The sequence below is a fragment of the Dendropsophus ebraccatus genome, chromosome 2, assembly GCF_027789765.1.
Source record: "Dendropsophus ebraccatus isolate aDenEbr1 chromosome 2, aDenEbr1.pat, whole genome shotgun sequence".
NCBI lineage: Eukaryota > Metazoa > Chordata > Amphibia > Anura > Hylidae > Dendropsophus > Dendropsophus ebraccatus.
The window spans coordinates 213,923,069-213,937,801 of record NC_091455.1 but is presented as its reverse complement, the minus strand read 5'-3'; the positions used below and the strand labels follow the sequence as shown (position 1 = coordinate 213,937,801).

Here is a 14,733-nt window from a genome sequence, read left to right as displayed (position 1 = left end):
AGTTCCTGACATGGACAGAGGTGGCAGCAGAGAGCACTGTGTCAGACTGGAGAGAATACACCACTTCCTGCAGGACATACAGCAGCTGATAAGTACTGGACAACTGGAGATTTTTATATAGAAGTAATTTACTTTTTTCATCTATAGAGTACTGCTATATGTCAGTATTATTTAGTGTACAGGTGAGGGTTAGGGCGAGTCTATTGATGGCTATCCGCAGTCCCTTCCAGCTGGGCTATCCTCTCCTCCAGTCAGTCCACAGCTCGGCCATGTGGGATACGTCTCCTCCATTTGTTTCCAGTCACTTTCTCTGATTTCTCTGGTGTAATTTGCTGCTCGCAGAGTCCGAGGCTCCAGCGTAATCAGAGGAAAATCTCCGTCTGACTCCAGAGTAATCTGTAATAGCGTCTGGGAATCTGTCAGCAGCTCCTTAGGATGAGAGCGACGGTCACGTGACGCCAGGCGCGGACCCATCATCCAACCGCCGCTGGCACCGAGCAGGCGAGGACACAGCTTCTCTTTGTTCTGAGTCTTGGATTCATTGCCAACAAAAATGCCAACTGGCATCTGGGCCGACCACACACAACTCATAGATCCCAAGGTATCAGCGAGGGAACGTCCACAGATCCCACAGCACAACGGAAGGGACGGACGGCGAGGAACGTCCACAGATACCACACACAACTCATAGATCCCAAGGTATCAGCGAGGGAACGTCCACAGATCCCACAGCACAACGGAAGGGACGGACGGCGAGGAACGTCCACAGATACCACACACAACTCATAGATCCCAAGGTATCAGCGAGGGAACGTCCACAGATCCCACAGCACAACGGAAGGGACGGACGGCAAGGAACGTCCACAGATCCCACAGCACAACGGAAGGGACGGACGGCAAGGAACGTCCACAGATACCACACACAACTCATAGATCCCAAGGTATCAGCGAGGGAACGTCCACAGATCCCACAGCACAACGGAAGGGACGGACGGCGAGGAACGCCCACAGATACCACACACAACTCATAGATCCCAAGGTATCAGCGAGGGAACGTCCACAGATACCACACACAACTCATAGATCCCAAGGTATCAGCGAGGGAACGTCCACAGATCCCACAGCACAACGGAAGGGACGGACGGCGAGGAACGTCCACAGATACCACAGCACAACGGAAGAGATGGACGGCGAGGAACGTCCACAGATCCCACAGCACAACGGAAGGGACGGACGGCAAGGAACGTCCACAGATACCACAACTCATAGATCCCAAGGTATCAGCGAGGGAACGTCCACAGATCCCACAGCACAATGGAAGAGATGGACGGCGAGGAACGTCCACAGATCCCACAGCACAATGGAAGAGATGGACGGCGAGGAACGTCCAAAGATCCCACAGCACAATGGATGGGACGGACGGCGAGGAACGTCCACAGATCCCACAGCACAATGGATGGGGCGGACGGCGAGGAACGTCCACAGATCCCACAGCACAATGGATGGGACGGACGGCGAGGAACGTCCACAGATCCCACAGCACAATGAAAGGGAAGGGGTGATACCCGCAGTGACCGATGGATGCAGACAGAACCTGTCACACCTGTGTACTCCATGACTATTCAGACACCTCAGCCACTCAGAGACTCAGGCAGCATCATGTCCACCTGGTTACAGTATTAGTAATAATTGTGAGGAGGGCACCACCCGATATAAAGTATATAGGGTGCTATAATGCTGAGTAATCAAAATTATACAAAACAAAGAAAAAGAAAAGCACTAAAATAGCACACCTGTATAGTATCACAAAAACAATTCATTTTATTAAAGCACAGAAAAAACATTAAAACATTTAAAAACATGTTAATATATATAGCTGCTGTATATTATTATTCTTCCTATTGATTCATAGAGTTCTTTGAGGTGACACCCCACAGATCTTGTCATTTTAGCACAGGGCCAAAGGCTGTCCAGGCATGATGGAGAGCCAAGGTTCCCTACCCCTGTTTTAGCATATCCTATAACTGTATATCATCCCTTTAAGAAGCCCTCAGGGACACAGTTACAAGGAGTGTACAGTACCCGGCCATACGTTAGGTGTCTCTCACCTCCCACCTTCCATCGCCGCCACTCGCCATTGACATCCGCCGCATAGGAACAGCAGCTCACGAGGCTTATGGCTGATGAAAGAAGAAAAAAAAAAATCTCTTATTCAGTGTTACTTAAAATGCAAGCACTTATTTTTTCAATTCTCACAGCAGACCAACAGCTCCTTCAGCGCTCCGCTAATAAGCTCACTTGTGATTTCAGCTGCAATTCTCGTCTTTTTGAACCTGTCCTTGACACGAGGCTGTCAGAGATAGCCTATTTATTAGGCAGATAATGATGTTTGGGGAGAGATATAATTCAGTCATATAGGAAAATCCTCATATACAATCCATCACAGCAGATTGAGGATTTTTTTTTTTTCCCCTAGTTATTCGCCGTTCCATGCGCCATCACGACGATGCCGGGCGTATTATTAATTTATATTAACAGGAAAAGGTAGAGAAGCCATTAGACCTAATTTTATGCTCTGTATATATTACTACTGGGAGCAGATATTATAGCCAGAGGTGACAATTGCATTGTCAGAAATAACGCCACTCCTGTCCGCAGGCCGGGGCTGGTATTGCAGTTGGAGCTGAGCTGCAGTAACACATCCAGCCTGTTTCTGGAAGAAAAGGTCCATAATATTCTATTTTTATAACTTAAAGGGATTTCATTATTTAAAGGGATGTTCTGGTGCCTATCCTGATAAGCTTATCGGCAGGTTAGAAGCCTATAGGGCAAAGAGAGCTAAGGATGAACGGAAGTTTCTTACCTGGATCCTTGGCGACGGTTTCGAGGACTTTGTAGTTTATTAGATATGTAAATGAGGGAGTTTGGTGCACTGTGGGCGGGGCTACCACTCTCTTGGCCCGCCCCTTCTAATGAATATTCATCAAGCGCTCTATGATAGTGAGCCCGGCCCCCGCCTCATTTACATATTTAATAAACTTTAATAACGTTTTCAAAAACTTCACCAAGGATCAAGATAATAAACGTCCCTTCACCCTCAGCGTTCCTTGAGCTATAGGGACGTGCCACTAACCTGCTTATAGTTTCCCTTTAAAGGGAGTGTTGTGTCCCTTTAAGGGGTTCTCCAGTCTTCTAAAGTGGATTTCTTGTTCTCATGCTGGGCTGTAGATACTAGATTGGCAGGGATCTGACTCCCTGCACCCCACCACCCATCAGCTGATGGAAGGGGATGATTGGCCAGGTGGCCTGTAACATCAACCAGACTGACACAATAGAGCTGGCAGCAGTGCAGGAGAATGGAGATGTATTTTTAATTTTGAATGGGCTACAAAATAATGTAATCACCTGCCCTAATCCCTGTTCCAGTGACAGCCGGTCCCTGCCAGTCACCACCTCCTGGTCTCCATCCCGACATAAGAAAGTGGTCGTACAGCCGATCACCAGCTGTTGTAGTAACCTGCATTGGACACTAGGTGGCAGCGTCTTACACCTATACACTATAGCTTTGAGCCTATGTTGATTTTTGTTTTTTAGGGACATTTGGCCTGACAACAAAATTTGCAGCTGCTATAGAATACGCTTAGCAACCAGTCTTCCTTAAAAGGAAACTGCCATGTTGATAATGCAGCCTGGTCTACAGGCAGCATGTTATAGAGCGGGAGAAGCTGAGCAGAATGATAGGTTATTCTGGCACTTTTCCCCAAAAACTATCAGTTAATGTAAATTTCTGCTAAGTAGTCAAGTGGGCGGTCCTACTCAGTGATTGACAGCTATCTCTGTATATATTTGCATGTAGAAAGAGCTGTCAGTCACTTGACCAGTGCCCTCTTTACTACTTAGCCCCAAATGAGCAGATATTTGCATGAATAAGTGTGATATCATAGCTTCATTACAAAAGTCAGCTCTTCAGGTTTCTTAAAGGGAATCTGTCCCAATTTGCTGAGCGGTAGGATGCAGTCTCCTCCCTCCCCCACCCTCCTCGCCTTGCCTGATTGACATACACAGCTCTGTGCTGGAATACGAGCTCTCTATGTCAGCCAATCAATCACGGCAGGGAATGGTGGGGGAGGGAGGAGGTTGCATCCTGCCGCTCAGCAAGTTCTGATCATAATACAGATCTGACAGACTCTATACAAATAATCAAAGAACCTACCAAATGTCAGAAACGCCGACTTACAAGCAACAAGCAATGTGAGCAGGTGTTGTATGCAGTCACTCCGGTGGTTTTGTCTCTAAATGCCATCACTAGGTCAGCACAACACAAAGCAGCACAAGCGGGCATGTTGTGGAGTCCGGCAGCAGATTGTGTTATGGAGTTCTTTATGGGGGTCTGGAGTTGGCTAGCCTCCGGCAGCTGCCCGCAGAGAGACGGCTCTGACATTTTGGTAATTGTCATGCTGAGCAGAGCATCAATTATAAGCAATGTGACTATCTGCCGGTAATTATGCTAATACAGTAATAAAAACACAACAGGGGCAATGATGAGCGGCAGCCGCTCCATAGCCCACACAGCACAACCTATTCTCATGTGCCTGGAGGGAACTTTATTTCAGCTTTATAAAGTAAAAAACAACATTATATATATATAGCAATACAGCATGAAGACTCCAGTTATATCATGGGGAATCGTTGGCTGTGGCTTTGGTCAAATATATGGAGAGCAAGGGGCAGCAAACACATATAGGGGTAAAATTTACAGGGAACCAGTCACCTCCCTGAGTTGGTCCTGGTACCTTCCTTCTGCCGGGCACAGCCCAGTAACTAGACATGAGGGCGGAGCTGCAGCGGCATGTAGTCACGCTGCCTCCTCCCTCTTCCCAGCCACTTGATTGGCAACCTGAGTGCTGGGCTGGGGTGGAGTGGAGGCAGCGTGACTACATGTCGCTGCAGCTCCACCCTCCCTGGAATGGATGATAAAAGATAAAGAGGGACATTTATAAAAAGCGGCATACTCATACACCAGTAGTAAATTAGGCCCCACCCCCAATTGCACCGCCAGATTCCCTGAGGCGCATGAATCTTATTAAATGTGGCTTGACCTGCGCTTGCCGTACGTCAGGCGCAGAAATCTACACCTGATTCTGAGCAGGTGTAGATTTCTGCCATGATTACGCCAAGCAGGCGTAAATAATGGCAAATCAGGCAGGGGAGGAGACCACACCTCCATCCCGCCTTGCCGTGCCCCCACCCTACCTATCAGGCAAGTGGGGATACGGTTGGAATACACCAGTGAGAGGGAGCGAATCTGCGCCTTCTCCCTGGAGTACACCAGTAAAGCAAGTTTCATAAATGTCCCCCTAAAGATCTTGAATGTGCCTTCCCGCCATACCCTGCCGTAATCAGCTGAATGGTACAAGGGCCAACTGGCTCTCCCCTTTAGGGAAGTTGTTGGTTCCCTTTAAAGGGGTTATCCAGCCTGTAATCTCATTCAAACCTTTAATTCCAAGATAAATTCAGTAAGGGGGCGGTCCAGACTACATAGCCAGACTGCAGAAAAACATACAGGTGAAAGGAACACTGTACTTGGCACTTCTTTATAATTTATTTAGTTCTTTTGGGTATTTTGCTGTTTATACTTCCATTTGCTTATTTTTTGGTGCATTTCTTTATCATTGATTATTCCTTCAATTGATCCATGTATCAATCTTTGTATTTGGAATATTGGTTATACCGCATTGTCCTATCCCCAAGTAGATTTATTTTTAAATGCATGTTTTTGTGAGTTGTTTCATTTGTAGTCATGGCAGGACGGCCGCGCAAAATGGAAATATGAACAGCGTACTCGACGCCGGAAACTGACCGTGTCCTTTAAGGGTTAATAAAACTCAGCAAAAATTCAACAAAAACAGGGCACGGTGCAGCTTTTTATTTGGATGGTGAAATGGACATGTCCTTGTAGAACACACAGGCACAGACATTACTGCTCATAATTGAATGTTTGCAAACCTTGTGCAATAATGAATGTGGGGAGAGCGAGTGGCGTTATTATTGTTAATGTCTGTGTGATCGGCGGCGTCTTCATCTCCCGCTGTTTGACTTGCGCTGCACCTGGAGGTTTAAATTAATTGGGCCATTCTGATCTGATGTCCTGACATTGTAAAAAGCAGCTAATGGAGAAGCTGCAAAGTTTACTCGACAGAAGTTGGTTTGGGAATCAGTCATTTATTTTCTTGCGGTGTGTACAGTTTTCCTGACATGTTTTGCTCTTAGTAATGTCACCTTAACATTCAGGTGTAGCTTGTCTGCTGAGCCTCCCCATATACACATTGCTAATGTAGTTTTTGTGACTTATTATGGTCTTTCAGTTTTATTGAAATTGGGCTATTTTGTCTACAGTTCCCCCTGTAATTGTAGTAGTGCTATGTGGTCTGGAGCACCCCCATAACAGTAGTTTGGCTGTGTAGTCTGGCTCTCCTCCTATAATAGTAATCTGGCTGTGTAATCTGGACCTCCTCCTATAATAGTAATCTGGCTGTGTAATCTAGACCTCCTCCTATAATAGTCGTCTGGCTGTGTAGTCTGGACCGCCCCCTATAATAGTAGTATGGCTATGTAGTCTGGACCTCCTCCTATAATTGTAGTCTGTCTGTGTAGTCTGGCTCTCCTCCTATAATAGTAGTCTGGCTGTGTAATCTGGACGGCCCCCTATAATAGTAGTCTGGCTGTGTAGTCTGGATCTCCTCCTATAATAGTAGTCTGGCTGTGTAGTCTAGACCGCCCCCTATAATAGTAGTCTGGCTGTGTAATCTGGACCTCCTCCTATAATAGTAGTCTGGCTGTGTAATCTGGACCTCCTCCTGTAATAGTAGTCTGGCTGTGTAGTCTGGACCTCCCCCTATAATAGCAGTCTGGCTGTGTAGTCTGGATCTCCTCCTATAATGGTAGTCTGGCTGTGTAGTCTGGACCTCCTCCTATAATAGTAGTCTGGCTTTGTAGTCTGGACCGCCCCCTATAATAGCAGTCTGGCTGTGTAGTCTGGATCTCCTCCTATAATGGTAGTCTGGCTGTGTAGTCTGGACCTCCTCCTATAATAGTAGTCTGGCTGTGTAGTCTGGACCGCCCCCTATAATAGCAGTCTGGCTGTGTAGTCTGGATCTCCTCCTATAATGGTAGTCTGGCTGTGTAGTCTGGACCTCCTCCTCTAATAGTAGTCTGGCTGTGTAGTCTGGACCGCCCCCTATAATAGCAGTCTGGCTGTGTAGTCTGGATCTCCTCCTATAATAGTAGTCTGGCTGTGTAGTCTGGACCTCCTCCTATAATAGTAGTCTGGCTGTGTAAATGCGTGTAGAGGTTTAACTTCTGTATTTTTTGCAGTAAATGGAAACTATAAATGATGTTGATCCTGAGCCTTACTATACTATACATTTCATCATCACCTGCTTGTGTTTTGCAGACCGGTTTACACAGTACGGCCCTAAGAATCTCCGACAAGCTTGGAACAAGTAAGTCTTATTCTAGAACCTTCTAAGGACCATGTTTTTCCTTTATTCGGTAATAAAGCACCTCATTTTAATCACTTCATTCATCTTCACATGATTGTGTATTTATTATGGTCAAAAATTGTCAAGGCCGAATCTTACCTGTCGGATGAGTATGGTCAGGTCCACCGGTGGTCATGCAGAAGAGAGACATGCAGTTTATAATACTTATTTGGACAAAAAAGCTCTAATGTTTCAGATACAGCCTGCCAGGGACTTGTTTACATCAGCTGTTTCAAAAGGGAGGGGGGGGGGAGGAGGAGGAGACAGAGAGAAAAGCTCACACACAGATTTTTGTGTCTTCAGCAGAAAGCATCAGCTGGGAAGGAGACTGAATAGATAATAACAAGCATGGAAGGAATTGTTAGTCTCACCATAAGCAGCAACATATCAAAAGTTATGTTTGAATAGAATATACCTTTAAATGCCCGGTGCAGCACTTTGCACCCCCCCCCATTCTTCCCACGACGGCACAAATGTTGGTGTATGAAGTTGAGATGATAGAATTGTTTTCTGACAGCTATCCCATTGTACCGGGATACTCTCCCTTCCCCCGTAATATGGAGCGGTTTATAAGAGCGTCTCTTCCCGGGCCGCACTCACTCCTGGACTTCTTCTGTAATAATGTCATTCAGTGATGTCAACAAACAGTGCGTCTCCTTGTCGCCCCGCAGTAAGATTAGTCACCGCCGGTAACCCGAGGTGAGATGACTGCTAATTGACGCGGCTAACTGGCGAGGCGAGCGCCTACATCCGGCGGGGTAGCAGCGGCCGCAGCGTCGCACTCACATCATAATGACTCTGCGTTTAGGCGACAGGATTCGATTCTTCGTGTTCTTCAAACAAGAGCAAAATACAGATGTAACGTGCGGAGAGCGGCAGAAGCTCCCCCCCCCCCACTGTGTTCTCCTTAACGGAATTTGTGCTCATTACCGGTTATCGACGACTTGTGTGGTGGATCCGGCTGTGTGTGCAGCCATAGATTGATTCCGCCAGGATTCAAAGCCTCCTCCAGCTGGTTATCACAGGTTTAGCGTCAGGCGCCACGGCACAGCGACGGATGATGTGTGTCACTGTCAGTGTGAGGCGTAAGATCTGCTGCTGCCGTCTGCTCTATGTAAAGTGCGCACTTAAAGGACGTAATGTAACGGCGCAACTTTGCCGGCTCGTTCCTAGATGTGTATGAAGACCACAACCCTGCGGAGCCCTCTGCTCGTCATCCTCCTTTCCCTGGTGCATAACCCATTCATTAGAGGACACCGGTCAATAGTTAGAGGGGTCATCCAGAATTGATTGCCATCAGTATAAGTTATCCTTTAAAGCAGAGAAGGAGAACCTTCGGCCCTCCAGCTGTTGCAAAACTACAATTCCCATCATGCCTGGACAGCCGAAGCTTTGGCCTTACTTGCCATAGCTAGCTCCTTATTTAATAAGTCAACAAGAAATCTGCTGGGTCTTACAAACTACAGTGGTGCCTTGGATTACGAGTATAACCCGTTCCGGGATGGAACTTGTAATCCAAATCCACTCTTAAACCAAAGCAAATTTTCCTATAAAAAATCACTGATCTGCAGACAATTGGTTCCACACCCCAAATATAATGATTATTTATTCTAAATAACAGGTAAAACAAACATTTAGAAAGCTGGACGTGTCCTATTACAAGTTACTGTAGCGTATAGCCAATCAGCATGTGGTGTATAATGTATAGTAACTGTATAACCCTGATAACACAGCAGCTGGATATGTGATATATAAGTTACTGTACAGTATAGCAGCATGTGGTGTATAATGTATAGTAACTGTATAACCCTGATGACACTGCAGCAGCTGGATATGTGATATATAAGTTACTGTACAGTATAGCAATCAGCATGTGGTGTATAATGTATAGTAACTGTATAACCCTGATAACACAGCAGCTGGATATGTAATATATGTCACTGTACAGTATAGCAGCATGTGGAATATAATGTATAGTAACTGTATAACCCTGATAACACAGCAGCTGGATATGTGATATATAAGTTACTGTACAGTAAAGCAGCATGTGGTGTATAATGTATAGTAACTGTATAACCCTGATGACACTGCAGCAGCTGGATATGTGATATATAAGTTACTGTACAGTATAGCAATCAGCATGTGGTGTATAATGTATAGTAACTGTATAACCCTGATAACACAGCAGCTGGATATGTGATATATGTCACTGTACAGTATAGCAGCATGTGGAATATAATGTATAGTAACTGTATAACCCTGATAACACAGCAGCAGCTGGATATGTGATATATAAGTTACTGTACAGTATAGCAGCATGTGGTATATAATGTATAGTAACTGTATAACCCTGATAACACAGCAGCTGGATATGTGATATATAAGTTACTGTACAGTATAGCAGCATGTGGTATATAATGTATAGTAACTGTATAACCCTGATAACACAGCAGCTGGATATGTGATATATAAGTTACTGTACAGTATAGCAGCATGTGGTGTATAATGTATAATAACTGTATAACCCTGATAACACAGCAGCTGGATATGTGATATATAAGTTACTGTACAGTATAGCAATCAGCATGTGGTATATAATGTATAGTAACTGTATAACCCTGATAACACAGCAGCTGGATATGGGATATATAAGTTATTGTACAGTATAGCAGCATGTGGTGTATAATGTATAGTAACTGTATAACCCTGATAACACAGCAGCTGGATATGGGATATATAAGTTACTGTACAGTATAGCAATCAGCATGTGGTGTATAATGTATAGTAACTGTATAACCCTGATAATACAGTAGCTGGATATGTGATATATAAGTTACTGTACAGTATAGCAGCATGTGGTATATAATGTATAGTAACTGTATAACCCTGATATCACAGCAGCGGGATATGTGATATATAAGTTACTGTACAGTATAGCAGCATGTGGTATATAATGTATAGTAACTGTATAACCCTGATAGCACAGCAGCAGCTGGATATGTGATATATAAGTTACTGTACAGTATAGCAGCATGTGGTATATAATGTATAGTAACTGTATAACCCTGATAACACAGCAGCAGCTGGATATGTGATATATAAGTTACTGTACAGTATAGCAATCAGCATGTGTTGTATAATGTATAGTAACTGTATAACCCTGATAACACAGCAGCTGGATATGTGATATATAAGTTACTGTAGCGTATAGCCAATCAGCATGTGGTATATAATGTATAGTAACTGTATAACCCTGATAACACAGCAGCTGGATATGTGATATATAAGTTACTGTACAGTATAGCAATCAGCATGTGGTATATAATGTATAGTAACTGTATAACCCTGATAACACAGCAGCTGGATATGTGATATATAAGTTACTGTACAGTATAGCAGCATGTGGTATATAATGTATAGTAACTGTATAACCCTGATAACACAGCAGCTGGATATGTGATATATAAGGTACTGTACAGTATAGCAATCAGTATGTGGAGTATAATGTATAGTAACTGTATAACCCTGATAACACAGCAGCAGCTGGATATGTGATATATAAGTTACTGTACAGTATAGCAGCATGTTGTATATAATGTATAGTAACTGTATAACCCTGATAACACTGCAGCTGGATATGTGATATATAAGTTACTGTAGCGTATAGCCAATCAGCATGTGGTATATAATGTATAGTAACTGTATAACCCTGATAACACAGCAGCTGGATATGTGATATATAAGTTACTGTACAGTATAGCAATCAGCATGTGGTATATAATGTATAGTAACTGTATAACCCTGATAACACAGCAGCTGGATATGTGATATATAAGTTACTGTACAGTATAGCAGCATGTGGTATATAATGTATAGTAACTGTATAACCCTGATAACACAGCAGCTGGATATGTGATATATAAGGTACTGTACAGTATAGCAATCAGTATGTGGAGTATAATGTATAGTAACTGTATAACCCTGATAACACAGCAGCAGCTGGATATGTGATATATAAGTTACTGTACAGTATAGCAGCATGTTGTATATAATGTATAGTAACTGTATAACCCTGATAACACTGCAGCTGGATATGTGATATATAAGTTACTGTACAGTATAGCAATCAGCATGTGGTGTATAATGTATAGTAACTGTATAACCCTGATAACACTGCAGCTGGATATGTGATATATAAGTTACAGTACAGTATAGCAGCATGTGGTGTATAATGTATAGTAACTGTATAACCCTGATAACACAGCAGCTGGATATGTGATATATAAGTTACTGTACAGTATAGCAATCAGCATGTGGTGTATAATGTATAGTAGCTGTATAACCCTGATAACACAGCAGCTGGATATGTGATATATAAGTTACTGTACAGTATAGCAGCATGTGGTATATAATGTATAGTTACTGTATAACCCTGATAACACAGCAGCAGCTGGATATGTGATATATGTTACTGTACAGTATAGCAGCATGTGGTATATAATGTATAGTAACTGTATAACCCTGATAACACAGCAGCTGGATATGTGATATATAAGTTACTGTACAGTATAGCAGCATGTGGTATATAATGTATAGTAACTGTATAACCCTGATAAAACAGCAGCTGGATATGTGATATATAAGTTACTGTACAGTATAGCAATCAGCATGTGGTGTATAATGTATAGTAACTGTATAACCCTGATAACACAGCAGCTGGATATGTGATATATAAGTTACTGTACAGTATAGCAATCAGCATGTGGTATATAATGTATAGTAACTGTATAACCCTGATAACACTGCAGCTGGATATGTGATATATAAGTTACTGTAGTGTAGAGTATAGCCAATCAGCATGTGGTTTATAATGTATAGTAAGTGCATAAGCATGAAAAAACAGCAGCAGTTTATAGATACAGGATGGAGCTGCAGATCCCAATCATGCAGTAGTGTAGTACAACAGACTAGAATAGAGAAGCAGGGCTGCTGTCAGAGGTCTGTGTGGTCACATGACAGCAATGGGGAAGGGGTGTGTTCAGCACGGACCAATCAGGAAGTGAGAATAACAGCTGTGCCGAAGGACAGTGATAGAAACTTTTCTATACAGCAGTGTGAATGACTGAGTGTAAGTGCAGACACATAATAGCAGCAGTGTATGTAGCTGAGTGTGAGTGCAGGCACATCATAGAGGAAGTGGAGAGGATGGAAAACACAAGGGTGGACAGAGACTGCAGGTTGCATGAAGGAATGAGCAGGGCATATGGGGGCACATAAATGCCGCACTCTGGGGAGAGAGGGGTTACGGCTATGGAGAGATTACCCCCACAGTCCTGTCCCCTGATGTAAGCCCCAGCCTGAAGTGGATCTGCTATGATTTGGAAGGTGAGAGACTTCCTGGGTCAGAGTACAGGACTGTAGACACCGCTATGCAGACCATGCCCCTCCCCCACTCCCCCTCCAACCCAGTACAGGGAGCTCTTACACCAAAGCAATGCTCTTACACCAAGTCACAGTTTTGAAAAACTCTGAGCTATTACACCAAAACGCTCTCAATCCAAGTTACTTTTAAACCAAGGTACTACTGTACTGAGATATTTCTTATATAGAAATAATAACCACACTACTTCCGGGTGGTAGCTTGCAGCGGTCAGGTCACAATGGAAGTTGCACTTTTGCAACATCCGGTCGGAGAACATTGGCGCCGAGCAGGCTGTGGTGCATTGTGGGTATTGTTGCATTTTCAGCTTTAGTAGTATAAATGCAATTCTACAGCACCCCACATCAGCATTGTCTTCCATCCCCCGGCCCATAGTTAGCAGAGTCAGAGCGAGCGTGACGGGCGCCATGCTAATGTCTCCTTCTGGATGGCATGCCTCTTTAATATTATTGACTTGTAACATGTAAAGAAATGGGTGAAATTGCTTACAGAATTTCATTAACCCTTCTAGCACAAGGGGGCAGCACGCAGGAGACCTCCCAGCACCCTAAAGTGTTGATGGTAATAAAATATTAGTGACTTGAGGGAGATATTCCGGCACAAACTTGGCATCTCCATCATGAATATTGCATAACAAAGCTTCATAATGTATCACTTCATTAGCTCCAGCCGCATGAACCGACACTTCTCTTCTGATAATTAAGATGCTTTTTGCTTTTACATAGGGAAATACTTTAATCAGTCCGGAGTCTTGGGACTGTGTATTAAGCGCGCGCCTCGACTTCATCAATTTGGAGACAAACATCTTTAAAAACTTACAGAATATGGAGCAACTTCACATGGGGAAGACTGGGAATGTGGTGGGGATAAGAGAAGGGGGCGGGATGGGGGGCTTAGGGATGATAAATGTGGGGGTCCGAGACGCAACCCCAAGAGCACCTCAAACGACTTACATCAAGAGTAGGAGGACCAAAGAAATTTTCAGATGGAGGATAATTAGGCAACCGAGGAATTCCTCCTCCATCTGTACATGCGGTGTATAAATAGATGCCAGATGTAGACAGGTCTGGAATACCGCTCTGGATGGAACCAATGGCAGTTATGGGGGGGGGGGGGTCGGAAGTGCTCTGCTTGGCCATGGAATGTTGCTTCTCGGAAACCAGGACTATATTGTTATCTATAGATGTGTTATTGGAGGGATCTACTACCATAGGACTAGAGTATAACCCAAGGTCCTAGATTCTTACATTATAATGCAAAAAGGAAGCTGGTTGACCTCAGGGAGATCAACCAAAACACAGCAGAGACACCATAACGTGTCTCGACATCAGTGAGCTAGCTGGACCTTCCTCCAGGAAGGAACAACCAAGCCAAGGAATGTCTCCAGTCAAGGAAACCACCCAAGCAAGGTGTCCATCCACAGACAGAATCCAACTCCACACTGATGAGGGGCAAATACCCCAAAACAGCTGTCTGTGGATGGTTACCTTGCTGGGGTGGTTTCCTTGAGTGGAGACATTCCTTGTCTTGGTTGTTTCTTCCCGGTGGAAGGTCTGGCTAGCTCAGTGACGTCGAGACACGTGATGGTGTCTCTGCTGTGTTTTTTTCATCTTATATTAATAATAATGGCTCAAGAGTAGTGTTAAGCAGTTGCCCAACTGTTCAGGTTCGACAACCTTCTCCAAACCTAATTTGACTTCTGGTGTCTGTAGAAGTAAGATGCCGCCCTAGGCTGACCAGGCAAACATGAAT

General features: G+C 44.1%; 1 protein-coding gene across 5 annotated transcripts in view; it reads left to right on the top strand.

Moving 5' to 3' along the window:
- Positions 1-14,733, top strand: part of CDK14 (cyclin dependent kinase 14) — a 312,138-nt gene that overhangs the window by 201,832 nt on the left and 95,573 nt on the right. For all 5 annotated transcript variants that reach the window (XM_069959461.1, XM_069959459.1, XM_069959458.1 and 2 more), the window contains one exon: positions 7,454-7,502. In XM_069959461.1, the coding sequence (XP_069815562.1) occupies positions 7,454-7,502 (49 nt within the window). The remainder of the gene's footprint in view (positions 1-7,453; positions 7,503-14,733) is intronic.